The sequence below is a fragment of the Aythya fuligula genome, chromosome 1 (assembly GCF_009819795.1).
Source record: "Aythya fuligula isolate bAytFul2 chromosome 1, bAytFul2.pri, whole genome shotgun sequence".
NCBI classification, from domain to species: Eukaryota; Metazoa; Chordata; class Aves; order Anseriformes; family Anatidae; genus Aythya; species Aythya fuligula.
This window is the reverse complement of record NC_045559.1, coordinates 631,272-659,046: the sequence shown is the minus strand read 5'-3', so window position 1 is coordinate 659,046 and position 27,775 is coordinate 631,272. Positions and strand designations below refer to the sequence as shown.

General features: G+C 69.8%; 5 protein-coding genes across 6 annotated transcripts; 2 read left to right on the top strand and 3 right to left on the bottom strand.

The window, feature by feature from the left end:
• Nucleotides 1-2,782: 2,782 nt before the first annotated feature.
• MIOX (myo-inositol oxygenase) lies at nucleotides 2,783-5,921 on the top strand. The gene is made up of 10 exons (XM_032196868.1): nucleotides 2,783-2,800; nucleotides 4,307-4,369; nucleotides 4,489-4,569; nucleotides 4,683-4,845; nucleotides 4,923-4,990; nucleotides 5,071-5,180; nucleotides 5,279-5,346; nucleotides 5,465-5,514; nucleotides 5,611-5,723; nucleotides 5,813-5,921. The coding sequence occupies exons 1-10, from the start codon at nucleotides 2,783-2,785 to the stop codon at nucleotides 5,919-5,921; spliced, it is 843 nt and encodes a 280-aa protein (XP_032052759.1).
• Nucleotides 5,922-6,189: 268 nt separating this feature from the next.
• LMF2 (lipase maturation factor 2) lies at nucleotides 6,190-12,409 on the bottom strand. Its single transcript, XM_032196769.1, has 14 exons — nucleotides 12,304-12,409; nucleotides 11,959-12,212; nucleotides 10,044-10,072; nucleotides 9,702-9,898; nucleotides 9,346-9,524; nucleotides 9,117-9,255; nucleotides 8,735-8,869; nucleotides 8,521-8,626; nucleotides 8,255-8,351; nucleotides 7,945-8,127; nucleotides 7,581-7,749; nucleotides 7,394-7,505; nucleotides 7,072-7,180; nucleotides 6,190-6,983 (listed from the first exon to the last, which is right to left on the bottom strand). The coding sequence occupies exons 1-14, from the start codon at nucleotides 12,398-12,400 to the stop codon at nucleotides 6,645-6,647; spliced, it is 2,145 nt and encodes a 714-aa protein (XP_032052660.1). The 5' UTR covers nucleotides 12,401-12,409; the 3' UTR covers nucleotides 6,190-6,644.
• A 195-nt stretch (nucleotides 12,410-12,604) lies between these two features.
• NCAPH2 (non-SMC condensin II complex subunit H2) lies at nucleotides 12,605-20,364 on the top strand. 2 transcript variants are annotated; one of them, XM_032197808.1, is made up of 21 exons: nucleotides 12,605-12,649; nucleotides 13,451-13,682; nucleotides 14,026-14,127; nucleotides 14,539-14,594; nucleotides 15,810-15,885; nucleotides 16,332-16,403; nucleotides 16,531-16,610; nucleotides 17,004-17,155; nucleotides 17,502-17,597; nucleotides 17,837-17,937; nucleotides 18,039-18,110; nucleotides 18,277-18,343; nucleotides 18,425-18,532; nucleotides 18,940-18,993; nucleotides 19,093-19,163; nucleotides 19,248-19,347; nucleotides 19,431-19,496; nucleotides 19,632-19,684; nucleotides 19,813-19,914; nucleotides 19,994-20,143; nucleotides 20,222-20,364. In XM_032197808.1, exons 2-21 carry the CDS (start codon nucleotides 13,575-13,577, stop codon nucleotides 20,357-20,359), a joined length of 1,824 nt encoding a protein of 607 aa, XP_032053699.1. In that variant the 5' UTR covers nucleotides 12,605-12,649; nucleotides 13,451-13,574; the 3' UTR covers nucleotides 20,360-20,364. The 2 variants fall into 2 exon arrangements, with proteins under 2 accessions (XP_032053699.1, XP_032053691.1); XM_032197800.1 differs by having other exon boundaries at nucleotides 19,093-19,347.
• Nucleotides 20,365-20,425: 61 nt separating this feature from the next.
• Nucleotides 20,426-23,603, bottom strand: LOC116494735 (protein SCO2 homolog, mitochondrial). Its single transcript, XM_032196793.1, has 3 exons — nucleotides 23,499-23,603; nucleotides 22,936-23,029; nucleotides 20,426-21,331 (listed from the first exon to the last, which is right to left on the bottom strand). Exons 1-3 carry the CDS (start codon nucleotides 23,601-23,603, stop codon nucleotides 20,673-20,675), a joined length of 858 nt encoding a protein of 285 aa, XP_032052684.1. The 3' UTR covers nucleotides 20,426-20,672.
• Nucleotides 23,604-23,615: 12 nt separating this feature from the next.
• Nucleotides 23,616-27,336, bottom strand: TYMP (thymidine phosphorylase). Its single transcript, XM_032196756.1, has 9 exons — nucleotides 27,207-27,336; nucleotides 26,572-26,774; nucleotides 26,376-26,474; nucleotides 25,480-25,609; nucleotides 25,245-25,363; nucleotides 24,969-25,131; nucleotides 24,286-24,516; nucleotides 23,882-24,022; nucleotides 23,616-23,785 (listed from the first exon to the last, which is right to left on the bottom strand). The coding sequence occupies exons 1-9, from the start codon at nucleotides 27,334-27,336 to the stop codon at nucleotides 23,616-23,618; spliced, it is 1,386 nt and encodes a 461-aa protein (XP_032052647.1).
• Nucleotides 27,337-27,775: the final 439 nt, after the last annotated feature.

Genomic DNA, 27,775 nt, shown 5'->3' with positions numbered 1-27,775 from the left:
CGCCAGACTGCCTGGAGCCCCCCTAGGGGCTCCCACTAAAGCACTTCCAGAGGCTGCTGGGCTCGTCTGCGCCTTTCTGCGGGGTGCCCGGGGTCCCCGCGCGGGGCTGAGCCCAGCGCCAGCCCGGGATGGGGCCGCAGGGCGGCGGTGGCCCCGTGGGGACGGGGTTTTGTCCCCGCGGAGGGTCCCGGCGGGACGAGCGCCGTGTCACCGCAGAGCTGCTGGCCCGTGGCCCGGCCACCGGGGCTGTTGACCGCAGGTCCAAGGGGCACCGGCGCTGGCCCTTGTGCAAGAGCTCGGGGCTGAGCCCCCGGCCCCGCTGCCGCCTGACTCAGCAGCTCAGCGGCCCCATGGCACCGCCTGCACCCCCCCCGGGATGCGCGGCGACGCGGGGTCCCCCCCGGCACATCCTGGCCCTCGCCTGCCCTCTGCTGTGCCCAAACCTGGGGCTTTGTGGGTGCTGCCGGGGGGGACACGGGCAGGGGGTCCCTGCTGTCCCCAGGGCAGGGAGGGGCTGGGGATGGGGACACGCAGGGGCCACAGGAGCAGAGAGGGGGGGGTTCCTCCCCAGCCCGGCTGCCCCCAGCACCCTTCTCCTGGCGGGGGTCCCAGGTTGGGCTCAGTGCCCCAGGTCCCTTCCCAAGGCTGAGGAGAGGGTGTCTGTGGGGTCCCGTCCTCCCCGGGGAGGAGGCTGCCCCCTTCCCCTGAGGCCCTGTCCTCCTTGTCCCCCCCTGAGACCCCCGAGATGAGGCTGGGACCAGCTGCTGGTGGGCTCCAGGGCACGGTGAGAAGTTCTCCTGTCCCTGCCCTGACCCCATTCCTGTCCCTGACCCCATTCCTGTCCCTGACCCCATTCCTGCCCTGCCCTGTCCCCATTCCCCTCCCAGCTCCTGCCCCCCCCCCCCGGTCCTGGTGCCACCCCAGGGTGATGCTGAGGCGCTGGGGACAGGCCCCGTGCCCCCGGAGCACGGCTGGGAAGGGCCCCGTGGTCTCTGGGGACCAGGATTTGGGGTGGGGGGAGGCACAGACACGAGGGGACCCCAAGTTTTCCAGGCACCCCACGCTCTGATGGGGATTTGCACCCCTGTCTGGGGTCGTGCCTGCCCCCCCCCGGCTCTTGTCCTCCCCGTGAGCAAGGTGCTGGGGGCCCAGGGCCACCCCTGGCCAAATCCCGGGAGCAGAGGGACCCCAACCTGCTGGCAATGGGGCCCAGCTGGGGGGGGGGACATGGGACGGATCCAGCCCTCCGTGGAGAGGGTTCGGGGCACGGTGTGACTGCACCCCTTCCTCCTGCCAGCCCAGTCCCCACCGCCACGGGCACCCTCACCCAACGCCACCCCCATCAGCCCCATCCCTCATATGAGCCCCCCCCGACCCCCTGGGTGCAGCCCCCCCCCCCCCCGTGCCAGCAGTGCCCTCCTCTGTGCCCACAGCCCCCTCCGTCCCCAGGAGCACCCAGTGCCCCCCCTGAGCACCAGGGGGTGGGGGGCACCCATGGGTGCTGCTCCCGGCCCCTCGCCGCCCCAAACCACGGGGCTGGGTGGGAACGAGACCTCAGACCCCGGCTGGGAGCTTAGCCCGGAAAATCTGGGGTCAGACTCCACGATTTTGGCCAAGCTGTGCGTGCCAGCGCTGGGCCTGTGGCCAGCTGAGCCAAGAGGCTGCAGCCGCCGCGTCGCTGCCCCAGGACCCGCGGGGACCGGGACGACCCCTGCCCAGCCCCAGTGCCCCCCAGTGCCCCCCAGTGCCTCCCAGTACCCCCCAGTGCCTCTCAGTGCCCCCCAGCCCCACTGCAGACAGGAGGCGTCGCGGCCCCGGCACTCGGGGGCACGCCGGGCACTCGCCCCCCCTGCGTATTCCAAAACCCAAAAATTCCAAAAATGGGGTTTGGGCAGAATAAAGCGTGAGACTTCCCAACGGGGGGGAGCGAGCGAACGCTGTCGTGTCATGATGTGTTGCGACGTGTCACGACGGGTCGGGTTGGGTCGTGACGGAGCCCTGCACGAGTGGCTGCTTGGGCGCAGTGCCCCGGGCAGCACCAGGCTCCCCCCCCCCAATCCCAGCCGTCTGTCTGCCTGCCCCCCCCTCTCCCTGTCCGTCTGTCCCACCGCCCCCCTCCTGCCCCCCCAGCCCCCCTCACCTGCCCCCTTCCTGCCCCCCCAGCCCCATGGGATGTGGGGTCCGTCCCCACGCCCCCCCCCTCAGACGCTGCCCCACGGCCCCATCCCACTCCCAGGGGATGCGCTGGGTGCCCCAGCCCCTGTGGGACCCCCCCATTTCCTCCTCCCCTCCCCCAGAGCCCCCTTCTCCCATCCCCACTGGGGGGGGGGCAGCAGTAGGGCCGGGGCTGTCCCACGGAGACCCTTCCCCAGCATTAGGGTCTCTGCAGCCGGTGTCACCGGGACTCCCCCATGTTTCCCACGGCTGCAGCCCCCACCCCAGTGCCCCCCCAGCCGTGTGCCCCCCATGGCACCCCCGTGCCCCATGCCCGGAGCAGCGCAGCCACAACCCCGCTGCCCATGGGGCTGCCGGCAGCTGGGGGTCCCCGGCCGGGTCTGGGGGCTCCCCCACTCAGGGGGGTGCAGCCTGGGTCACCCCAGCCCGGGGGCTGGGCCAGGACCCCCCCCAGCACCCCCCTGCCCTGGGGAGCAGCGGCGGCGGCGCGGGCTCAAACATTAACCGGGGGCCGGTTAACTGGTGACCGATTGCCCCCGCGCCCGGGGATAAAGCCGGGGGTCCCGGCGGCCGCCCCGTGCGCCCTCTGCCCCTCGCCACGGCCAGCATGAGGCCCCCCCGGGCGGTGAGTACCCCCCCTCGGAGCCAGCCCCGCTCCCCCTCTGCCGTGCGTCGGGGGCAGGAGCACCCCTGCAGCCCCCTCCCCACGACCCCCCTGTGCCGTGGGGCACAGCCCCGTGGATGTTGCCCCCCACCCATGGGGTCTGGCGCTCAGGGAACCCCCCCACAGCTCGGCGTGATGTGGGGCCCGGCAGAGCTTGGCAGTGGGGTGGCTGAGGGGGGGCGGAGGGGGGGAAGGAGACCCCCCAGGACCCTCCAATGTCCCCCCAGCCCCACGTGGATCTGATCCTCACAGGGACCCATTCCCCGGGGGGGGGGTCCCATCCTCGTGGGGTTCGCACCTCCACAGGAGTCCCAGCCCCCGAGTGGACCCAAACCCCTGTGGATCCCACCCTCAGGAGGATCCCAGCCCCAGGGGGATCGCAGCCCCGGGGGGGTCTGATCCCACACGGTCCCACCCCATGGCACACTGACCCCACACACTGCTCTATGGGGACTCGGGGCAGTGCTTCTGGGCTCCCCCCCCCTCAGAACAGGGCCGGTGCCCCTCTTGTGCCCCTCTTTGCTCCCTGGGGACACAGGAGACACGGCCCAGTGCACCGGGCTGGCCGGGTGGCACGGACTTCGTGCCCAGTGGGGACACGGCCTGGGACCCCCCTCCTGGGGGCTGCAACCCCCTGTGTGGGGCGGCCGTGGGATGGGGATGGGGCAAAGGAGCAGTGGGGCAGTGCTGTGTGGTGCTGCGCAGTGCCTGGCAGTGCTGTGCAGTGTGGTGCAATGCTGTGCAGTGCTGTGCCTTGCAGTGCTGTGCAGGGTAATGCTGCACAGTGCAGTGCTGTGCAGTGCAGGGCCGTGCAGTGCTGTGCAGTGCAGAGCAATGCTGCACAGTGCTGTGCTGTGCAATGCTGCGCTGTGCTGTGCTGTGCAGTGCAACACTGTGCAGTGCCTTGCAGTGCTGTGCAGTGTAATGCTGCACAGTGCTGTGCTATGCAGTGCGGTGCAGTGCAGTGCTGTGCAGCAGTGTTGTGCAGTGCTGTGCAGTGCAGTGCTGTGCAGCACAGTGCAGTGCCACGGAGCACAGCACAGATCAGTGCCACGCAGCACAGCACCACGCAGCACCCTGCAGTGCCATGCAGCACCGAGCAGCACAGCACTGCAGCATGCAGCACAGCACCACTTGGCACAGCACCGCTCTGTGCAGCCTCGTGCAGTGCAGTGCAGTGCCCCCACCACTGCACTTCGCAGTGCAGTGCAGTGCTGTGCAGTGCCATGCAACACAGTGCCATGCAGCACAGCACCACACTGTGCATCCTCATGCAGTGCAGCGCAGTGCCCCCCAACACTACACTTCACCGTGCAGTGCTGCCACTGCCCCCAGGGCTTCCCTTCGGAGCTCTCGTGGTCCCCGCACCCTGCAGGGAACCTTTTGTCCCTGACTTTTTGTCTCTGTCCCCACGGCCGTGGGCTGGGTGTGGGATCGGCCCCGCTGACCCTGCCCCCGTGTCCTCAGGACGCCGACCCCTCCGAGGAGCCGCAGCCCGGCAAGGCCAAGTCCGAGTACCGCAACTACACGGTGAGCCGCCGGCACCGCGGGGCTGGCCCTGCCGCCCTCGGGGGGCAGCGGGACGGGGCAGCCCCCCCCCCAGCCCACCCCACGGGGCCGAGCCCCCCGAGCCTGACGCTGCGCCGCAGGAGGGGAAGCTGCTGGACCGCGTCTACAGCACCTACCTGCTGATGCACACCCACCAGACCGTCGACTTCGTCCGCAGGAAGGTGCGTGCCTCTCCTCCGGGCATCCAACCCCGCTGGCACCGTGGTCCTGGGGGTCCTGGGGAGGGGTCCCGGGGGTCCCCAGGCCGGTGCTCACCGCCCCGGTGCGCCCCCAGAGCGCCGAGTACGGGGGCTGCTCCCTGCGCAGGATGAGCGTGATGGAGGCGCTGGAGCTGCTGGACCAGCTGGTGGACGAGTCCGACCCCGACGTCGACTTCCCCAACTCCTTCCACGCCTACCAGACCGCCGAGGGCATCCGTCGCGCCCACCCCGACAAAGGTAGGGCCGGGACAGGGGGGCCCAAGCCCTGGGGGTGCTACCAGAGGGGGGTGACCGATGGTCCCGCTCGCCCCCAGACTGGTTCCACCTCGTGGGGCTGCTGCACGACCTGGGCAAGGTCCTGGCGCTGTTCGGGGAGCCCCAGGTGAGCGGGGTTTTGGGGAGGGGGGGGCAGCGCCTGGCACCGCCACGGGCCCCCCCGGGACACTTGTGGCCGCCCCGCAGTGGGCCGTGGTGGGGGACACCTTCCCCGTGGGCTGCAAGGTGCAGAGCTCGGTGGTCTTCAGCGACTCCACCTTCCACCAGAACCCCGACAGCAGGGACCCCCGCTACAGGTGAGCGCGGCCCCTGCCCCTCTGTGTGTGTGTGGGGGGCTCGGGGGGGGGCTCAGCCCCACGGCGCAGCCCCGAGCCCAGGCCCCTGCCCCCCCCAGCACGGAGTGCGGGATGTACCAGCCCCACTGCGGCCTGGAGAACGTGCTCATGTCCTGGGGACACGACGGTGAGCTGCAGCAGGGGGACCCCTTTTGGGGTGGGGGGGCGCAGGGGCTCTGCCCCCATCGCCCCCAGTGTCTGGGCAGTGGCTGCCCGCCCCCCCCAGCCGCCCGCTGTCTCCGCAGAGTACATGTACAGAGTGATGAAGTTCAACAACTTCGCCCTGCCCAAGGAGGTGAGGGCTGGGGGCTCAGGGCGGGGGGCCGGGCACCCACAGCCCCCCCCCCATGCCACGGCCCTGTCCCCCCTCCCCCTTAATCCCCCCCCCCAGGCCTTCTACATGGTGCGCTTCCACTCCTTCTACCCCTGGCACGCGCACGGGGACTACGGGCACCTCTGCAGCGAGGAGGACCTGCGCATGCTGCCCTGGGTCAAGGAGCTCAAGTGCGTGGTCGAGGAGCTGGGGGGGGGGGGCTGGGACGTTGTGCCCCCCCCCTCCCCGTCCGGCTCTGACCCCCTGCTCACTCCCACAGCAAGTTCGACCTCTACACCAAGCAGGAGGAGCTGCCCGCGGTGCAGGAGCTGCGGGGGTACTACCAGTCCCTCATCGACAAGTACTGCCCGGGGCAGCTCTGCTGGTGAGCTGGGACCCCCCCCCCGGAGCAGCCCCGGCCCCCCCCCGGCACACAGCACTGCTCTCGCCCCCCCTGCTTGCCCCACGCCCTGCCCCAGGGCCCCAGAACACCAATAAACCTGCTTGGCACGCAGCGCGGAGCTGGACGCAGCCAGGGCACGGGGCTGGGAGAGCCCCCTGGATGGGGTGGGAGGGGGGCGCAGAGGGACTGAGTGGGGTCAGCACAGCCCCCATTTCCCCCCCAAACCTTTCTGGGGTGAAGGAGAGGACTGGGGCTGGAATGTCAAAGGCTTTATTTAGAAAATCATAGCAAACCCCTGTGCGAGGGGAAGCGCGGTGCGGTCAGACCCCCCCCCGGCACGGGGCAGCGGGGGCACACGAGGCATGGGGCCCCCTGTGGGCACACGAGGCCGCGATGCAGCTGCCCCCCCAGCACCGCCCCTGCCCCACGGGACGGCCGGGGGTGGGGGGCAGAGGGGCAGCCCCCGCTGGGGGGCACGGGGAGGCCGCCCCCACCCGCACCGCTCCGTGAAGGCACTGGCAGGGAGAGCGGCGCGCTCACCCCGGGGCGGGGGCCGTGATGGCGGGGGGGGGGGGCTGTGCCCCACCAGGACCCCCCCACGGGGACAGAGGCAGCGTCAGGCGGCCGGGGGGCGCAGAGGGGGGGGCCCGGAGCCAGCGGCATCATTTGGTGCCTGGAAGACGGGTCCTGGTGGCGCCCGGCGCTGCTGCTACTTCTTCTTCTTGGTGCCGCGGGGACCCTCGCCGTCGGCCGCCCCCCGGGCTCGGCCCTCGCCCTTCTCCTCCCTCTCCTCCTTCCTCCTCACCTGCCCGTTCTTCTCGCCGCCCCCTCGGTCCACCGGGTCCCCCCGCTTGGGCCCTTTGTGGCGGGCCGGGGGTGCCCCCCCCCGGTGCCGGCGGCCGAGGGCGCGCAGCAGGGCGGCGCTGGCGGCGCCGAGGTACAGGGACCACAGCACGGCCGGGGCCGACAACGGGAGGCTGAGGCGCCGGATGGACTCCAGCAGCCAGGGCAGGAAGGTGGTCGCCGGGCGCTTGGGGGGCGCCTTGTCCTGGGGGGGGGCACGGGGAGAGGGTGAGCGGCACCCCACGGCCACGCAGGGGGGGCACAAACGGGGCTCAGCGGGGTGCGGGTCTGACCTTCAGCCCGTGCTGCGCGAGGAGGTTCTCCAGCGTGGGGTCGCCCAGAGACACGGTGGGGAAGAACTCCTGGACGTGCTGCCGCCGCCACCACCGCGTGGCCCCCTCCCTGTGGGGCAGGGGATGAGTACCCGGGGGGGACGGGACCCCCCCCCTGCAGCCCCACGGCCCCTTGGAGCCGCGCTCGGGGTCCCGGTGAGCCCCCCACCCCCAGGGCTTGCCCCCGTGGCTGCCCAAGGACACGGCGCCCGCACGTCGGTGTGGGGTCACCCCCACGGTGGGGGGCAGGGGGGGCAGTGGGGGGTGCCCCCACCCAGCTCACCCGGTCTCGGCGCTGCCGGTGAACCAGTACTTGTAGAGCTGGGCGCGGATGTAGGTGGGCGGCTGCGCGCTGAACGGGTACTTGGCCTCATCCAGCTGCACCAGGCGGATCACTGCGGGGGCGCAGCGTTACGGGGGCCGCCCAAACCCCAGCCCCAGCCCCCCCTGACCCCCCCAGCCCTGCTCACCGTCCTTCTTGCCCTGCAGCAGGCGGTACACGAAGCTGGCGAACCAGGGGCTGCTGCTGTGGTGCCCCAGGGCCGCGAACCACATCTGCCAGTCCAGACGGGGCTGGTGTGGGGCCACCAGCGGCGGGGCCACGCTGACATTGCCCGGCTTGTACATGAACTCGATCTCCTGCGGGCAGGGCGAGGGGCTCAAGTCCAGCCCACAGCTCCCCTACGCTCCCCCCCCGTCACCTCCAGGGGCTGTGGGATGAACGAAGCCCCCCCCAGCCCACGGGGACGGCCGGGTGCCCCAGCAGTGCCAAAGCAGTGGGGTGGGGATGCCCGGGGCTGGCTCCTCAGCCCTATCCCAGCCCTGGGGGCTCACCGTCCAGGTCTGCTTGTCGTAGCTGCCCTCCAGCACCACCTCGGGCCGCCCCCCGACGCCCGTCATCCTGCGGAAGAGCCCGTAGGAGTTCACCACCTGGAAGCGCTCCACGGCGTTGAACATGTGGTGGATGCCGGGCCACAGCTTGCCGTTGGACTCGTAGTCGATGTAGGTGAAGGGCACCTGGGCAGCGCGATGGGGGGGGGCTGCAGGAGGCACGGGCAGAGCCCCCCTGCCCCACTGCTGCCCACCCGCAGCCCCCAGCCCCAGCTGAAGGAGCGGGGACCACCCCCGTGCCCCCCGAGCTCACCAAGCTGACCGCAAACACCCCCACGGCGGCCGTGGCGAAGACAGCCCACTGCAGCAGAGCCCACAGCTTCCAGAAGCAGCCACGGACACTGATGCACCTGTAGGGGGTGAGATGGGGGGGCTCAGACCTGCACGGCCCCCCCAGGCTGCGTGTGCATGGCGTGGGGACGGGGATCCCGGTGAGCCCCTCCGCAGCCCGGCTGGGAATTGCACCCCAGGGCACAGGGCCCCCGGCACGTGGCGCAGCAGGAGCCCCGCGGCACTCACCGGTACAGGGCGGAGAGGATCTCCCAGGACAGCGAGAGGAAGCCCACCCCGACCAGCGGCAGCGTCACCGTCCGCAGCCACTGGGTGAACTCGTGGTAGGTGAAGGCTGGGGCAGGGGGACAGCGCGGGGTCAGGGCCGGCGGCGGCACCCGTGGGAGCAGCCAGGCCATGAGGATGGGGACAGGGACGGCCACCCGGTGGGGCCGGGACGTACCCACTTTGGATTCCAGCACCTTCTTCTCCCAGTCGATCTCCAGGCCGAAGTGCTGGACGCTCCAGTAGAGCAGCAGGGCGTAGGCAGCCAGCTCCAGCAGCGTGGAGAGGAAGGCGAGGAGGCTGGGGGGCCAGGCTGAGGGCGGGGGGCAGCTCAGCGCCGGGCCCTGACCCACGGCACGCAGCAAACCACGAGCCCAGCCCCAGGAGCCCACGCACAGGGGGGCAGGGGCAGCGCCCAGAGCACGGCCCCGCACCCCAGGGGAACCTGAGTGCCCCGGGGGCGGCTGCTCGCTCAGCACCAACCCGGGGCAGCCACAACGACACCCCCCGGGGCCACTCAGAGCTGTCCCCCCCCCATCCCACCCCCACCCCCGACTCACAGCTGGCGTGCTTCTTCTTGCTGCGCCCCAGCCAGTACGCCACGTGCTCCTCATCCAGCAGGGAGAAGGCCAGCACGATGGTGAGCGCGTTGAAGAAGTTGTAGTTGCCCGTGAGGATGATGAGGACCTGCAGCAGGACCTGGGCGGGGGCAGAGGCAGGGCTGGGGGCGTCACGGCACCGAGCAGCCTGCGGGCAAGCCCCCTGCCACCACCCCAACGCCCCCCGCACCTGGCAGTAGAAGGCGAAGAGCCGGAGGCGGCGGATGGGGGCGAAGAAGAGCAGCGGGACGGCGATCTCGATGACGTAGGTGGCCACCACGCTGAGCTTCTGGAACCACACGGGCAGCTGGTGGGCGAACCAGGCGGCCGGCGTGGGGATGCACTGCGTCTCGTAGTGGTAGGTGAGAGCTGGGGGGGGGGCAGCAGGGGGTCAGCGGCGTGCCCGGGGGCAGGGGAGCAGCTCGGGGCGGGCAGCGCCGTGCCGGGGGCGCTGAGCGCGGTGCGTTTGCACGGAGCTGCCCAGAGCCCCACGGCTGCCCGAGGGGCATAACCCGGGGCTGGGGGCTGTGCCTGCCCCCCCCTCACCTGTGAGCCCCCACCAGGTGGGGCAGCGGCTGGTCAGCTTCACCACGCCGGAGGCGAACATGAGGCGGAAGAGCAGCCAGCGCACCAGCCAGAAGGTGACCCCGTCGTGGGCGCGCCACGCCGCCGAGCGCCACCTGAAGAGGCGCAGGGGGGCCACCAGCACCCCCAGGAAGCCCGCTTCCAGCAGGAGGCTGTCCCTAAGGGCACAGCCACAGTCCCACACTGACACCCCGGGGCCGCGTCCCCGAGGTGCCGAGCGGGGACGGAGGGGACGGGAGGCGCGGAGCCCCCCGGGAGGGCCCTGCGGGGTCCGCAGGGTGGGCGTGCGGGCGGCTGACTTACCACTGGAAGTAGAGGAAGACCTGGCCTACCTGCGGGGAGAGCGAGCGGTGAGCGGGGCGGGGGGCTCTGCGCTGCGGGGTGTTGCCCCCCGGGGCCCTGCCCCGCTCCCTGCCCGCGTGGAGCCCCCCCCGAGCCCTGCCAGACCCGAGGCGCGTGGCATTGCCTCGGCACGCCGCGGTGCTGCCATGCCACGGAGGCAGCCCCGGGGTGTGAGGTGGAGGAGGGAGGACGGAGGAGGACAGGACACGGTGCCAGGAACCGCAGCCCAGGAGCAGCTCCAGGCACGGCCACGTGGCCGGCGGGAGCAACGGGGCAGCCTCAGCGGGACGGGGACGGGGACGGGGATGGGGATGGGGACGGCACGGGGCTGAGCCCTGCTGCATGGGGCTGCCCCTCCTGGCACAGCCCCTGGCTGAGTCCCGCTTGCAGGCAGGGCAGAGGGGAGGAGGAGGAGGAAGAGGAGGAGGAGGAGGAGGAGGGCGAGGATTTTTCTGCAGATCACCTTAAAAGGGAAGGACGAGGGCCTGGCACGCAGGGCTGGGTGGAGGCTGCTCCGGGAGCCTGCACGGCTCCTGCTGCTGCCTCTCCTGGGGCAGGAACCAAAACAGGCTCCTGTACTGCCCCCCTGGGACACGGCACGGACAGGGGCACCCGGGGACAGGGGCACCCAGGGGACAGGGGCACCCGGGGACAGGGGCACCCAGGGGACAGGGACTCCCCGGGACAAGGGCAGCCACATGTTTTGGGGTTGGAGCAGTGCCACGTGGCCTCCCCAGCTCCGGCAGCAGGCGCCCTGCCGGGGGGGGGTCCTGGTGAGCTGCTCCCAGCTGGGTTTCCCCGAATTGGGAGGGAAGAGGAACCGAGAGCCCTGCCGCAGCTGAGCTGACACACGCACACAGACAGGGGCACGCACAGCTGGCACACACACAGCTCACACGCACACACAAACACATGCACACAGCTCACACACAGCTCACACACACACACACACACACTCACAATCACAGCCATGCACCCAGCTGACACACACACACACAATCACAGCCAGCTCACAGGCACCGCTCACACTCGCACACACAGCACACATGCACCCAGCTCACAGCCCCCCAGCTCAGCCATGCACACCCAGCTCTCACACACACAATTACACACTGACCCAGCTCACACACAGACAATCACACTCTCCTCCCCCCCAAGGCGCCCCCAAAAAAAACCCTGAGCCGCAGCCGCGCAGTGCCCAGCTTCGGGATTCTGGGACAGGTCCCAGTGCCAGTCTCGGTGCCAGTCCTGTTCCCATCCCCATCCCCATCTCCATCCCATCCCATCCCAATCCCAATCCCAATCCCAATCCCAATTTCAATCCCATCCCCATCCCAATTCCAATCCCATCCCCATCCCCATCCCAATTCCAATTTCAATCCCAATCCCAACCCCACCCCAATCCCCCCCCGTTACCTGGTACAGTGACAGGTACGCCGCGTGCATGGTCCCCATCCCCATCCCCATCCCACCCCCATCCCATCCCAGTCCCAATCCCAATCCCAATTTCAATCCCATCCCATCCCAATCCCAATCCCAATCCCAATCCCAATCCCAATCCCAATCCCAATTTCAATCCCATCCCCATCCCAATTCCAATCCCATTCCCACCCCATCCCAATCCCAATTTCAATCCCAATCCCATCCCAATCCCCCCCCCCCCCCCCGTTACCTGGTACAGTGACAGGTATGCCACGTGCATGGTCCCCAACCCCATCCCCATCCCATCCCACCCCCATCCCACCCCCATCCCATCCCCATACCCACCCCACCTGCATCCCAATCCCAGTCTCATCCCCATCCCATCCCATCCCATCCCATCCCAATCCCACCCCAACCCCAATCCCATCCCATCCCAATCCCCCCCCCCCGTTACCTGGTACAGCGACAGATACGCGGCGTGCATGGCGGCGAGCAGGACGCAGTCCCTGAGCGCGGCGCTGAGCAGGGCTCCGAGTGCGGCGGCGGCGCCCAGCAGGCAGAGCAGCTCCGCGCCGCGCTCCGCCGCCAGCCCCGCGCGGGGGCTCAGCCACAGCAGCGTGGGCTCGGCCCCCAGCAGCGCCCGCAGCCCCCGCCCGCCCGGCCGCAGCGCCCGCCGCACCGGCAGGATCCCGTCGTGGCCGTACAGCCCTGGGGGGACACAGCGGGGACACAACGGGGACGGGGTCAGAGGGGCGCGGGGTTAACGGGAGGGGATGGGGATGGGGAGGGGGCGCCGTACCGGGCAGCTGCAGGTAGAGCGAGACGAAGGCGGCGAGGTAGGCGGCGGCCAGCCCGGCCAGGAACAGCTCCCGGGGGCGGCGAGGCGGCTCCGCCATGGCGGGGACGGGACCGGGAGGCGGCGGGGATGGCGGCGGGGCGGGGATGGCGGCGGGGCCGTGACGGCAGCGCCCCGCGACCGGGGCCGGCGGAGGGCGGGAAGCGCCAAATGGCGGCGGGGAGAGAGCGGCGCTGAGAGGGGAGGGGGCGGCTACGGGACGGGACCGGGATCGGGATCGGGATCGGGATCGGAACCGGGATCGGGATCGGGACCGGGACCAGGACCAGGACCGGGACGGAGCGGAGCGGTGCGTGGCTGCGGGGTGCGGGCCTGCAGAGCGGAGCCGGGTCCCGGTTCCCGATCCCGGTCACAGGTTGCAGACCCTGTCCCTGGTCCCCGGTTCCCGATCCCGATCCCGGTCCCGGTCCCGTTCCCCAATCCTGTCCTCGGTTCCCGATCCCAGCCCCGGTTCCCGATCCCGATCCCAGTCCCCGGTCCCGGTCCCCGTTTCCCAGTCCCCTGCCCCTGTCCTAATTCCTGGGCCCCCATTCCCAGTCCCCTGCCCCAGGTCCCGGTTCTGGTTCCTGGTGCCCGGCCCTGGTCCCCATCCCTGGTCCCACCCCAGGTTCCTGATCCCTGCTCCAGTTCCCAGTCTCCTGCCCTGGTTCCCAGTCCCGGTCCCTGCTCCAGTCCCGGCCCCACTCCCCAATTTGTGTCCCGGTCCCAGTCCCCAGTCCCAGCCGGTGCCCCCCGGCTGTGCCCCGGTGACACCCGCACCCTGTGCAGGCCACGCTGTGCCCCGGTGCCCATCCCAGTGCCCATCCCAGTGCCCATCCCAGTGCCCATCCCAGTGCTTGGCCCCGGTGCTCAGCCCGGTTCTGGGCCCAGAGCCCATCCAAGTGCTCAGCCCCCATCCCAGTGCCCGTCCCAGTGCCCATCCCAGTGCCCATCCCAGTGCCCATCCCAGAGCCCATCCCAGTGCTCAGCCCCCATCCCAGTGCCCATCGCAGTGCCCATCCCACCCGCCGGGGATCCCGAGGTAACACGCAGCCTTCCTTTCTGCCTCCGTTGGGCTCTGCCCCGTGCCCGCCGGGCTCCTCACCCCCAGCTCTCACCTACCGGAGCCCCGGGGCCGCCGCTGGCTTCGCGTGACCGCAGCCACCCGCTGCCACCGGCCCCCGGGGGAGGCCACCGGCCCCCGGCGGCCTGAGCCCCGCCGCCGAGGAGCCACCATGGAGGACGTGGAGTCGCGCTTCCTGCACCTCCTGCAGCCCATCCGCGACCTCACCAAGAACTGGGAGGTGGACGTGGCCGCGCAGCTCGGGGAGTACCTGGAGGAGGTGAGGGGGGCGCGGGGGGCTCCTGCCCCTGCCCCAGAGCAGGGCGGTGCCGTGGTCGCTGGGCTGTGTGAGTGGATGTGCAGGGGTGTGAGGTCCAGCGTCGTCTCACGGCCGTCCCTTCTGCATGCCCCCTGTTCTCAGGGGTGCCTTCCCTACAGTGCAGCCACAGAGGAGCTCCTCGTGCTGCAGGGAAAAGGGGAACGGGTTCCCTCTCTCCTCGTTACATCCCCAGGGTGTCACGTCAGGCAAACTGCTGCAGTTCTGACTTTTTCCTTTTGCAGCGCTACCCTTGAATCAGTCCGCAAACCAGCCCTTCATTTTCCTTCTCTTGTACGTTTTGCAGCTGGACCAAATCTCCATTTCCTTCGATGGCGGCAAAACCACCATGAACTTCATAGAGGCAGCTCTGGTTATCCAGGGCTCTGCCTGCATCTACAGCAGGAAGGTGAGCACGCCGGGGGGCACGGCCACGGCCTCGTCCTGCTCCTGGTCCTGCTCCCCCAGCTGGGGCTCCTGGGGCCGAGGCTCCCACAGGGGCTGCTTTGGGGAGCTGCCCTCGAGTTTGGGAGACTGGAATGTAATAACAGCCAAGGGATTCAGGAGGTTATTGATCTCCTAAACTCCATCCCTTTATGTGTGTTGAGGTTGGCAGCCTGGAGAAAAAAGCAACAACCAACCTCTTTTCCCAAACCTGAATTCAAAATGGCTTGAATGGGAAAAAAATAATGAGATTGTCAAGAAACTGAACTCTGGCTGTCTGGGGATAAGGGAAGGGCTGTGGTCATCCTGGCATCAGCCGGAGGGTTTTTTCTGGGAGCTGCTTTCTCTGTCTCTGAGTCTGGCCCCTGTGTTGCAGGTGGAGTATCTCTACTCTCTGGTGTACCAGGCACTCGACTTCATTTCCAATAAGAAGTAAGTAACGAGCCCCATCCGCTGGGAGGTGACCTTTGTAGGGGCTGGGGTCTTGCTGCAGATCCCACGGCTTTAGCACAACACACGGACATGTCCCCTCGCTGCACAGCCCCTGTGTTGTGGCACGGCCCCGCTGAGCAGCAGAGCTCCTGCCGCAGCCGCGTGCGAGCCCTGCTGGCACAGGGACGAGGCCGTGACCTGTCCCACCTACAGGGAGAGCCCCCGGGGCTCTGCCCCCGCTCAGCGCCACGCTGTGCTTTTCCTGAGCACCCCTCCCTCACGGCAATCCTTCCTTTTAAAAACAAGGCAGCCGATTGCAGCAGCAGCCCCAGGAGATGTTCTCTGGGGGCGAGGATTTCTGCAGGGACTCGGATCTGTCTCGGGGGCGTGGGGCCGAGCTCTTCCCCCGGAGCATTTCCAGCAGCACCACGCTGGGGTTTTGTCACCCGGCTGTTGGGTAAGGAGAGGGCCGTGCCCTGCGCCCCTCAGCACGCCCCTCGGCACACGACGTGACCCGTGTGGCAAAGAGCCTCGTGATTTGTTTCCCCACCGTGGCAGGGAGCGGGGCGCTGCTCTTGCAGGCGCAGTTCCCAAGTTGTCTTGCACAAGTCGGCTCCTGCCAACCCGGCTTGAGTTCAGAACCTGGCTCCCACTAAGGAGGGGTCAGCTTGCGACACCGCTCTGTGTTTCTGTGCGCCCTCGGGTGGATTTTGTAAAACCTGAGGGTTTTTGTGAGGCGCCTGGCACCAGAGGGTGCTGGGCTCAGGCAGCCCCTGCGGGAGCCGTCCGTCCTCTGGCTCAGCCAGCCCCAAACCTCATCGGGAGCCTGGGGCAGGGCACCTGAGGGAGGCTCTGCTGGGGCTGCAGCTCCGTGAAGCTGCTGCAGAGGTCCCTGGACATGCCCCAGAATTATCTCCACGCTTGCAGCGAAACGTTCTCCTCTTTCAAATTGAGCTCCTGAGCTGGGTGGGACGTTTTTGTTCAAGATAGGATTTGCTGGATGGACTGAGTCCTCTCTTCCCTCAAGTCCTGATTCCTTTGCAGCCCCCCAGCACCGGCAGGACCGGGGGTGTCAGCTTGTCAGGGAACAGGCTGATGCCGTGGCTGTCCGTGCCTGTGTGCGCCACGGCTGGGCTGGGGGAAGCCTGCTGCTGCTCTGCCCGAGCCTTTACCCGGTGCTGTGCAGTACCTGACCGCGTTTCTGCTCCCTGACAGGCGGGAGAAGCAGCCCTGCTCCGTGGGGGAGGACGGCAGGGACGCCGACGCAACCTTTGGGACGGAGGAGGAGGAGGTGAGGGGACGCTGCGCCGTGCTCCCTGCTGCCTTCAGCCCCACGTCTGCCCCCTCCCGCCCCCAAGCAGGGGCTCCTTGGGAGGTTTTTTGGTCACGAAACTCCTGCGTGGCCTCCCAGGGAAGGGATTTGCTGCCTCGCAGCCCTGCTGGGAGAGCTTGTCCCCTGCGCTGCACCTGGGGACCTGTCCTGTGCCTGAGCCTTCTGCTGGCACAGCTCGGGTCAGAAGGGACCCCAAAGGCCACCTGTTAAAGGGACCTTAAAGACCGTGTGTTAAAGGGACCTTAAAGGCCAGCTCCTGTCCTGGCAGAGGCCCCAAACCCAGAGCTTTTCCCTCTGTTTGGTCCCGGCTGTGCAGCAGCAGCTCTCGGGCCCCACGGGGCGCCGTGGTGCGGCACGCCAGGCCCCGCTGCCAGCCGGTCACCACCACGGGCCTCTCTCTGCAGTTCCTCTCCCTGGACGACATCAAGGACACCAGCCAGGGCAGCGTGGACATGAGGAAGGACCAGCAGCCCAGCGTAAGGGAGCCTGCTGGCAGCCTTCTCATCCCCTGGGGCTGCGAGGGGCAGCGCTGCCCACCCCGTGCCTGCGCCTCCCGTCCGGCCCCCAGCAGTGGCAGCCACGCTCCTGTTCTCGTCCCCGCAGGCTGTGAACATTGTTCCCCTGACCCCGATGTCTTTGGTGCCCCCGGAGGAGGCTGAGAAGAGGAACAACCCCCTGTTCAGGTGAGAGCCTGCCTCACTGCCTCCAGCGTCCAGCTGGGCCCCCAGCTCGTGCTGCAGTACGGCCGGGCTGTCCCCGTGCCATCGTGGAGGGAATGGCCCTGTCCTGATTAAACCCGGGAGGCAGGAAGGAGGAGGAGGAGGAGGAGGAGGAGAAATAATCCTGAGGGCTCCAGGAGCCCGCACGGGGGCTGCTCCTGGTGCAGGGGGTGCAACGAGGTCGGGGCTGTGCTGGGGAACCCAGGCAGAGCTCTGTGGGGCTGGAGGAGCGTGAAGACAGCGGGTGGGGGCAGATCCCTCCTGGGGGCTGTTGGCTTGGGGGCGTCTCAGCCCCGCTCCCCCCATCTGGGGGTCCCCAGGGGGGCCCTGTCCCCCTGACAGGCCCGTTGTCCCCAGCCATAAAGGCGAGGTGCTGGCCAGCCGCAAGGATTTCCGCATGAACACCTGCACCCCTCACGCCACCGGCGCCTTCATGCTGGAGCTGGCGGGGCTCCTGCCCACGGGCCTGCAGGACTGGCACCACGAAGGGAGCGTCGGTGGAGCCGCAGGTACGGGGCCGGGGTGAGGGGCAGGAGGCAGCACGGAGCGGGGCTGGGATCCTTCGCTTGCCCTCTGCCTCGAGAGGCTGCGAGCCCTGCTCCTGGGGGTGGAGGAGATGCGGCTCTGCCTCTCCTCTGCTGCCCTGTCTCTGTCAAAAACACCCAGACTGCCAGCACGGGGGCTGGTTAGGGTGGTTACTGCCAGCACGGGGGCTGGTTACTGCTGAAAATGGGGCATGGGGGAGACCTGGGGCTGGGCAAAGGCAGGGCCCAGCCTGGGGAGCTGCCCCTGCCCTGCCACCACGGCCGCTCTGCGTGTGGGGCCGCGGTGACCCCCGCCTCTGTCACCTCTCAGGAGCCCGGTCCTCGGTCCTCGGCGGCGGCAGGGAGCCCCTGCACCTCGGCGCTGGTGCGACGCCCGTGCAGGCACTGAACTTCTCTGAGGACGGAGGTGAGGTGCTGTCCGTGGGGTCTGTCCGTCCGTTCCGCCCTGCGTGCGGGCAGCTGCTGCCCGGGGTGTGCCGTGCTGCTCCCAGAGGTGCTCCCAACCTCTGCGCACCCCCAGTTGGCCTGGGTGTTGTGATTTAAGGAGTAAAACTCCCCAGGGAAGCTCCCCCTCAGGCAGGGTGGAGAAGGGAGACCCCAGGAGAGGCCGTCCCAGTTCCTCACTGCATCCTGCTGTCCCCGTAGGTGCTGTGGGGCCGGACGACAGCGGGGACGACTTGCCCATGGTCCCCGAGGACAACGTGGAAATGGCTCCAGCTGCCGATGAGCACATCGAGGCGCAGAGGGTAGGGCTGGCAGGGTGTGGGGGGGCCCCACAGCTCCTGGCTCCTGCCCCAGAGCCCAGCTGCCCGCGGCTCGCTGCTGCCTGACGCTTTGTGTCTGCCAGGGCGCGCCCCAGGCCAAGGGCTACGCGCTGCGGGAGCGAGCCCCTGCCCAGGACCCGCAGGAACACGTCAAGGTGAGGGCCTGGAGATGAGCCTGGAGGGCAGCAGCACTGCCTGGGTGCTGCAGGAAGCCCCAGGGTGTCCCTGCCCTCCCCACCCCGCTCTGTGCCGCGCTGGTGCCGGGGGAGCCGCACGGCTCCGGCGCCCCCGTCCCGGCTGAGAGCTCGCTTCCTCCCCCAGGAGATGCTGGATCCGTGGCAGAGCCTGGACCCCTTCGGGGACTCCGAAGACAAACCCTTCAAGAAAGGTGGCTGAGGAGGGGCCGGGACGCCTGCCTGCCCCCTGCCTCGCCGCTGCTCGCGTGTGGCTCATCCCCCTCTGCCTGCAGGGAGACCCTTCCTGGTGCCGCAGGGCCTGGACGACGTGGTCGGGAGCAAGCGGAAAAGGAAGGGGCCGAGGAAGCTGCAGGACTTCTTGAAGTGGTTCTCTGCCTCCTGTGAGTGTCGCGGCTCTGCCACCTCCCACCCCGCCGCGGGGTCAGGGCAGGAGCTCTGACGGGAGGCCTCGGGGCTCCCTGGTGCTCCCCGTGTGCGCCCCAATTTGCCAGGTGGGATGTGGGGAACAGCGGCTGCACCTCAGCCCTCGTAGGGCTTCGAGGAGGGAGGAGCAGGTGGCTTTTTGTTTATTTTATTTACTTTATTTTTATTGTATGAGTTGGAAGGACCCCACAAGGATGGAGTCCAACTCCTGGCAGCACACAAATTTTGGGTCTAACCCAGAATTTTAGCCCGAGCAGGGCAGAGCTCTGCGCCCCACCGGGTGGTGCTGCCCTGGTGGGGCCACCAGGCACCTGCTAAGGGGACACTGACAGGGACACGGGGACTCCCCTCCTGCTTCCCGCAGACAGCGATGCCGCAGACGGCAGGATAACGAAGAGGAAGGGGCCGACGTTCGCGGGTGAGTAGGGGGGTGTCAGGAGGGGGGGGCTGCAGGGGACCCCCACCCGTCGCTGCGGGGCCGTGGGGTGCTGAGGCCGTGCCCGTGCGGTGCCTGCAGACCTGGAGGTGCTGTACTGGAAGCAGCTGAAGGAGCGGCTGGCGGCACAGAGGAAGCTGCAGAGCAGGGCGGTGAGCGGGGCCGGGGCCGGGGGGCTCGGGGGGTGGGTTTGGGGGGGGGTCGGGGGGGCGCTGGGCTCAGCGCTGCCCCCCCAGAGGCCGCCCTGGGTGCTGCCGCTGGAGCACGAGGAGGAGCCGGAGGCGCTGGGAGAGGAGCACGAGGATGACTTCGGGGGGGACGCCGAGGAAGGCCCAGGTACGGGTGGAGCCCCGGGGGGGGGGCTGAGCAGCCGCAGGGTCTGGCAGTTGGGGTGCTGAGCAGCCCCCCCCTGCCCGCAGAGGATTTTCTGGAGCAGGAGGACATCCAGCTGCACGCCCCGGAGGTGGCAGTCGAGGGAGCTGCGGGTGAGCGCTTGCGGGGGGCTGTGGGAGGGCTCCCCCCGCTCAGCAGCAGCCCAGGGGGGGCTGCCCCTTCCCCGCTCAGCACCGGGGGGCTGGCAGCACGCTGCCCCCCCCCAGCACCACCCGGCCCTTTCACAGGTCCCTGCGACTTGGACGCGCTGAGCTACGAGGAGCTGGTGAGGAGGAACGTGGTAGGTGTCACACACCAACAGCACCCATGGGCTCAGGGCACCCTGCACGCCCTGCAACCCCCTGTCCCTCCTGTCCCTGTGCTCCCCCTGTCCCCGTGCTCCCCCCATCCCCGTCTCTGCCCCCCCAGGAGCTGTTCATCGCCAACTCGCAGCGGTACGTGCAGGAGACGGAGCTGTCGCAGCACATCCGCCAGTGGGAGGAGAAGATGGGGCCGCTGCTGCAGGAGCAGGCACGTTGGGGGGGGGCTGGAGGGGGGCCGGGGGAGGCGTGGGGCCGCCCTGACCCCCCCCCCCGTCCTCGTCCCGCAGGAGGAACGGGCGGCCTTCGACATCCACAGCTACGGGGACCGGCTGGCCGCACGCTTCGGGCGCCTGGGCGAGTGGCAGCCCTTCCGCAGCCTGGTGGCGGGGCTGCCGGCCTTCGAGGTGTGCCGCTACATGCTGGCCTCGCTGCAGCTGGTGAGTGGGGGTCTTAGGGTCGGGGAGGGGTCCGGGGGGGCTCAACGCAGCCCTCCTGACCCCCGCCCCTCTCCGCAGGCCAACGACTACACGGTGGAGGTGGCGCAGGACCCGGGCCTGGAGGAGGCGGTGGACACCATGCGGCTGCGGCTCCTGCGGCAGGAGCAGGCCCGCGAGCGCTTCCGCACCTACCGCGCCTCCGTGCTCTGCGACTGAGCCCCCCCGGGTCCTGTACAGCCCCCCCGGGTCCTGTACAGCCCCCCCGGGTCCTGTACAGCCCCCCCTGGTCCTGTACAGCCCCCCCTTGTGTACAGCCTCCCCCCGCAGTGCCCCGTTGCTCAGCAATAAACGCCCAGTCTCCGTACCGCCTGCATTATTGCCTTGTTGTGCCACCCCCAGCCCGTCCCCAGCAGCACCCGGCTCCAGCACAGCCCCGTGGGGTTGGGGAGGGTCCAGTCCCGGTGCCGCAGCCCCCATTCCTATGGGGTCCACGCCGGGGGGCTGCTCGTTGCCCCCTCCCCATCAGCACTCAGTCGGGGAGCGGCTCGTAGGTCTGCATGTGGCGCCGCACGCTGTCGGCGATCTGGGCGGGGGTCTTGGCGCGGCCGTAGTAGTCGAGGAAGAGCCCGTCGGGGCCCAGCAGGTAGATGACGACCGTGTGGTCCACGATGTAGTCGCCGTCCTGGTCCTTGGGGCCGGCGCGGGCGTAGACGCGGTAGGCGCCGCCCGCCGCCCGCACCTGCTCGGGGCTGCCGGTCAGCCCCAGCAGCCGGGGGTGGAAGTCGCGCACGTAGCGCGCCACGGCCGCCACGTCGTCGCGCTCGGGGTCCACGGTGACGAAGAGGGGCTGCAGGGGGGGCAGCGCCGCGTCGCCCTCCAGCAGCTCCACCGCCCGGCTCAGCTTCTCCAGCTCGTCGGGGCAGACGTCGGGGCAGTGCGTGAAGCCGAAGTAGAGCAGCACCCACTGCCCCAGGAAGTCAGCCTTGCGCCGCGGCCGCCCGGTGTGGTCCACCAGCTCGAAGTCGCCCTGGCCCAGCGCCAGCGCCCGCAGCTCCCGCGCCCGCCGCCGCCGCCGCTCCTGCTCCCGGCGCGCCCGCAGGTGCAGCCAGGCCCCCGCCGCCGCGCCCCCCAGCACCGCCACCGCCGCCAGGCGCTGCCACAGCGGCAGCGGGGCCCGGCCCCCTCCTCCTCCTGGCGGTGACGATGATGATGATGATGATGATGATGATGATGATGATGATGATGATGATGAAGACCCCCGGGACCTCCACGGCCCGCAGGAGGGGTTGGGGGGTGCGGGGGGGGCCCGGAGCAGGGCCCAGCAGCAGCGCAGGCAGCGTGTGGGGAGCAGGGACTGGGCCATGGCGGGGCTGGGGGGCAAAACGGGGGGGGCACGGTGAGCACTGAGACCCCGGTGCCCCCTGACCCCTCCCCGGTGCCCTGTGACCTCCTCAGTACCCTTTGACCCCCAGTGCCCCCTGACCCTCTCAGTGCCCTCTGCCCTCCCCAGTGCCCCCTGACCCCCCCAAATGCCTCCTGACCCCCCCGGTGCCCTGTGATCCCTGGTGCCCTCTGACCCACTCAGTGCCCTTTGACCCCCAGTGTCCCCTGACCCCCAAATGCCCCCTGACCTCCCCAGTGTCCTTTTTATCCTCAGTGCCCCTGACCCCATCAGAGCCCTTTGACCCCAGGTGCCCCCTGACCCCCCCAAATGCCCCCTGACCACCCCGGTGTCCTTTGACCCCCGCTGCCCCCTGCCCCCCCGGTGCCCTCTGATCCCTGGTGCCCCCTGACCCCCCAATGCCCCCTGCCCTCCTCAGAGCCCTTTGACCCCCAGTGCCCTTTGACCCCTGTTGCCCCCTGCCCCCCCCCTGCCCCCTGACCCCTCCGGTGCCCCTCCCCCCCGCAGCACTGACCCCTGGTGCCCTCTGACCCCCCGCTGCCCCCTGACCCCCCCGGAGCCCTTTGACCCCCGGTGCCCCCTACCCTTCCCGGTGCCCCCCCGGTACCCTCTGACCCCCCGGTGACCCCCCGGTGCCCCCCGGCCCCCCCCCCGTTGCCCTTTGCCCCCCCCCCAGCCCCCTCCGCCCCCCACCTGGTCCCGTTGCCGCACACCGGAAGTTCCCCGCGAGAGGGGCGGGGCGGCCGCGCGCGCACGCGCAGTGCCCGCGGGGGGGCAGCGGTAACGCCAGGGGGCGCCGCTGAGCGCGGCCGGCGGGGGGGGGGGCACCCACGTGACCCTGCAGCTCCACACGTGACCCTGCAGTGCCCCACGTGACCGCGGCGCTGCCCGCGGGGGGGCCCGGGGCGCCGTTGCACAGCCGGGGTCACACCTGGGGTCACACCTGGGGTCACAGCCGGGGTCACACCCGGTGTCACACTGTCCCGTCACACCCGGTGTCACACCCATCACACCGTTGCACACCCGGTGTCACACCCGGTGTCACGCCTGGCACACCAACCACTCCCATCACACCCAATTTCACACCCGGTGTCACACCCGGTGTCACACCTGGTGTCACATGCCATGTCACACCCGGTATCACACCCGGTGTCACACTGCCCTGTCACACCCAGTGTCACACCCATCACACCTGGTTTCACACCCGGTGTCACACCCGGTGTCACACTGCCCTGGCACACCATTGCACACCCAAAGTCACACCTGGTGTCACGCCTGGCACATCCATCACAGCTGGTGGCACACCCAGCGTCACACCTGGTGTCATGTGCCATGTCACACCCGGTATCACACCCGGTGTCACACTGCCCTGTCACACCCAGTGCCACACCCAGTGTAACACCCGTCACAGCCATCACACCCAGTATCACACCCAGTATCACATCCGGTGTCACACCCGGTGTCACACCTGGTATCACATTGCCCTGTCACACCCAGTGTCACACCCAGTATCACACTCGGTATCACACCCGGTGTCACACCTGGTGTCACACTGCCTGTCTGTCCCAAAAACCAGCTGGGACAGACCCGGTGGGTGGGACAGGAGCCGAGGAGCAGCTGAGCCTGCACACAGGCAGGGGGCAGCCGGCGGTGATGAAGAGGAGGCATCGGCCTTCATCCCCACGGCCCCCAGCGACCACCACCGGGAGGAGCTGATGGAAACGAGTTCTGGGATTAATTTAATGTGAAGCGGGGACAGGTTGTGAGTATCTAGAGGCGCGTTGGGAAACGCCATGCCTATGGAGCTTTAATGCACGTAGCCAGGGCACGTTGCCGCGTCGGGTGGGCACGGCTTTGGTGGGAGCACCCCCGTGCTGCCCAGTGCCGGGTAAACACACCGACCACACAGTCCCACCGACGCTGGGGGACGTTTTCCACAAGTCATCTGCTCACCATCATCATCACCGTCACCATCACCATCACCGTCACCATCACCATCACCATCACCATCATCATCATCATCATCATCACCATTACCATCACCGTCACCGTCACCATCCCCGTGTGCGGTCAGGGCGCACCACGGGGCAGCACGGTCTCGGCAATGCGGGACATGGTGCTGCCGGTGGTGCCGGTGGTGTCGGTGCCGGTGCCGGTGCCCAGCAGCAGCGCGTCCTGCAGGGCCTGGCGCTGCTCAGCCCTCAGCCCCCCATCGTGGTGCAGCCGCAGCCAGGGCTCCCCTGCGGGCACGTGGATGCAAGGCATGGGGCGCGGGGATGGGGGCGCAGGGATGGGGTCCCCACACCCCTGCTGTCACCCCCCCATGGCCCCCTTACCTTCCCGCAGGTGCTGCCCCACGGCCACCAGCAGCTCGGCGCCCACGCGGGGGTTGATGGCTTCCCCTGCACGCGTCCGGCCGGCCCCCAGCTCGTGCAGCACGCGGGCCAGCGGCAGCGCCTCGATCCCCTGCACCCTGCCTGCACCAGCAGCAGCGTCACCGACGGCACCGGGCACCGGGCACCGGGGTGGTGGGGAGCTGGGGGGGGTACTGGGACGTGGGGGTGCTGAGCAGTGGGGGGGTCACTGGGATGCAGGGATCTGGGGCTTGGCAGGGGGCTGAGCACCCCGTGGTGCCCACAGGGGTGGTGCTGGGGGTCTGGGGATCAGGGCACGGGCAGGGGGCACGGGGCTGTGCATGGGGTCGCAGGGTGCCGGCCGGGACCCCCGGCCCCCCCCTCACCTTCGCAGGGCGCCAGCAGCTCCTCGCGGGTGCCCGCCTGCCCCAGGACCTGGCGGCGCTGCTGGGGGGTCCCCGCGCAGAGCAGGCGGGCGGTGTCGGGGGGCACCCCCTGCGCCCCCAGCATGGCCTGGAAGGTGCGCAGGGCCGAGCCGTCGTCCAGCGCCCGCGCCAGCAGCTCCTGGCCCTGCTCCGCCGTCGGGGCCATCCCGCACTGCCACAGCAGCAGCCCTCCTGTGGGACACGGCACGGCGCTGGGACCCCTGTGCTTACCCCCCCTCAAGGGTGCAGGGACCGGGAGCAGCCCCCCAGAGATGAGTGGGGGGAGCCTGGGGGCTGGGGGCGGTGGGTGGGGGGCCACAAGGGGCAGGGGGCATGGGTGGGGGTGTGGGGAGGACGGGGACCGGGAGCAGCAACCTGGGGAGGAGGGGGAGGGCTCAGGGCATGGGGAACGGGGTGGGGGCACAGGACCGGGGGGTGGGACACAGGATGGGGCTGGGGGCCTGGGCTGTGTGTGGGGCACAGGGAAGGGGGGACATGGGGTCTGTGCATGGGTGCAGGGCTGGGGCAGGGGGCTCGTGGGTGCCCTTGGGCAGTGCCCACCCCGTCCCCATCCCCGTCCCCGTCCCCGTCCCCGTCCCCGTCCCTGTCCCCGTCCCCGTCCCCGTCCCCGTCCCCGTGCTGACCCAGCACCGTCACCAGCTCCCTCAGGTCATCGGGGCCGCGTCCCTCCAGGCACTGCAGCGCCTCCAGCACCTCCAGCGAGTTGCCCACGCAGCGCCCCAGGGGCTGGTCCATGCTGCTCAGCACGGCGGCCGTGCGGATGCCCAGCTCCTCGCCCACCGCCACCTGCGCGGGGGCACCGGGCGTCGCGGGGGGGCTGCACGTGGCCCCGGCACCCACCGGGCTGGGGGCACCGGCCCCAGCGCTGTCCCCAGGGGGGGTCCCCTGGGGGGTCTCACCAGGCTCTGTGCCAGCTCCCGCGCGCTCTCCAGGGTCGGGTACAGCGCCGCGCTCCCGAACTTGACGTCCAGCACCAGCGCCGAGATCTGCTCCGCCGCCTTCTTGCTCAGGATGGAGGCTGGGGACGGGGCGGCCGCGTGGTCGCAGCAGTTCCAGCCCCACAGCCCCAGCCCCGCGCCCACTCCCGGGGTCCTGCTTGGATGGGGGGGGTCCCATCCCACAGCCCCCCGGTACCTGTGATGAGGGGGAGGCTGTCGACGGTGGCGGTGACGTCCCGCAGGCTGTACAGCACCCGGTCAGCCGGCACCAGCTCCTCGCTCTGCCCCACGATGCAGCAGCCCACCTGCTCCAGGATGCTCTGCATCTGCGGGGCCGGGGACATCGGGGTCCTGCATCCCGCATCCAGCCCCCATCCTCCTCCACATCCCTGCCCCATATCCCACCCGGGTCCCACCAGCACCCCATATCCCATCAGCGTCCCATATCCCATCAGTGTCCCATATCCCATCACCATCCCATATCCCCTCTGATTCCCGTGTCTGTCTCATCAGCATCCCACACCTTGTCCACATCCCAAGACCCTTCAGCATCCCATTGGCATCCCATCGGTATCCCACATCCATCCACATCCCACATCCCATCCGCATCCCGTTGGCATCTTGCATCCCCTCCACATTCCGTCAGCTTCCTGCATCCCACTGGCATCCCACACCCTATTGGCATCCCAAAACCCATCAGCACATCCCAAAACCCATCAGCACATCCCACATCCCATCAGTGTCCCATGTCCTGCTCTGTGCCCCCCCAGCCCTGAGCCCCTCCCCGCTCCCCCCTGCACTGCCGCTGTTTCCCCTTGTCCCCTTGTGGGCCACCCCTGGTGCAGTGTGCGTGGAGCAGAGGGGTCTGTGAGCACCGGGGTGACCCCAGAGCACCACCCACCCATCACGGCGGGGGTTAGGGGCAGCTGCCCCCGTGGACAGAGCCTGGGCTCCAGCCAAATGGGAATGGAGCGGCCCCGTGCCAGTGGGACCGGCAGGGTGAGCGTGGCCACCCGTCCCTGTCCCCATCCCATCCCCGTCCCCATCCTATTCCGTGTCCCCATCCCGTCCCCATCCCGTGTCCCCCCGCACCTGCTCAGGGCTCTGGGAGACGCAGAAGCCGGGGATGGCCTCCAGCTTGTCCAGCGTGCCCCCGGTGTGCCCCAGCCCGCGGCCGCTGATCATGGGCACCTGTGGGTGCAGGAGGGTGGGCGCAGGCGGGGACCCTGCGGTGCTGCCCATCCCCATCCCCATCCCCGTCCCCGTCCCCGTCCCCGTCCCCGCTCACCTTGCAGCCGCACGCGGCCAGGGCAGGGGCCAGGGCCAGGCTGACCTTGTCCCCGACGCCACCGGTGGAGTGCTTGTCCACCAGCCGCCCCCGCCAGCCCTGTGGCCAGGCCAGCAGCCGGCCCGAGGCCGCCATGGCGCGCGTCAGAGCCAGCGTCTCCTGCGCGTCCATGCCCCGCAGCCGGATGGCCATCAGCATGGCACCTGGGGGCGGGGGGGGGACCCCAGTGACCCCATCTGGGAGCCCCCAGTGCCCCCAGCCACGTCCCCCCACTGTGTCCCGCTCCCTTTTGCCGTGCCCCCATGCCAGGAGCCCCCCCTGCCCTCCCCATCCCTCTCACGTCCCCCCAGTGTCCCCCCAGCCCGTGTCCCCCCAGCCCTGCCGTGCCCCAGCTGCCTTTGGCCGTGTCCCTGTGCCAGGTCTCCTGGCTGTGTCCTCCCCAGGGATGTCCCCAGGTGTCCCCCCGTACCCTACTCCCCCCCCACATCCCCATGCCATGTCCCATACCACACCCCAGCTGCCCCCACCCCTCACCTGCCCCCAGCCCCACTCATGCCAGCAGCATCCCCCCGCCACCAGCCCCCTGGACCATTCCAGGTCCCCGCAGTGCCCCCCCGGCCCTGCCGTGCCCGCACCGATCTGTCCCTGCTGCGCAGAGCCCTCGGTCACGCCGCGCACGAAGCTCTGGATCTCCTCGTCCCGCAGCCGCTCGCCGTCACGCTTCCTGCGGATGAGGGCCGGGAGCGAGACCGGGGGGGCGTCCATCGCTGCCCCCCTGCCACCGGCACCGCTCCTCTGTCACCGGCACCGCTCCTCTGTCACCGGCACCGCTCCTCTGTCACCGGCACCGTGCCCGCGTCACGGAGGCGCCTTGGGCACTGGACTCTGTCCCCAGGGCAGGGAGCGAGGTGGCAGAGCTGGGGCTGGGGCTGGGGCTGGGGCTGGGGCTGGGGCTGGGGCCGGTGCCCTCGTCCCTTCCTGGCTGCCCCTGGTGTTTCGGTTCCCGACGGTGACGTGGGGCAGGAGCAGGGCCCTGCGTGTCTCTGCCTGCCGTGGCACGGGGCGCGGCTCAGCACCTTCCACACCCACGGCACCCATGGTGGGTGCAGCGCCCACGGGTCCCACGGTGCCCACAGCACCCCACGGGAGGTGCGGCACCCAGGGTGCCCCCAGCACCCCGGTCCCGCAGTGCCTTGCTGATGAG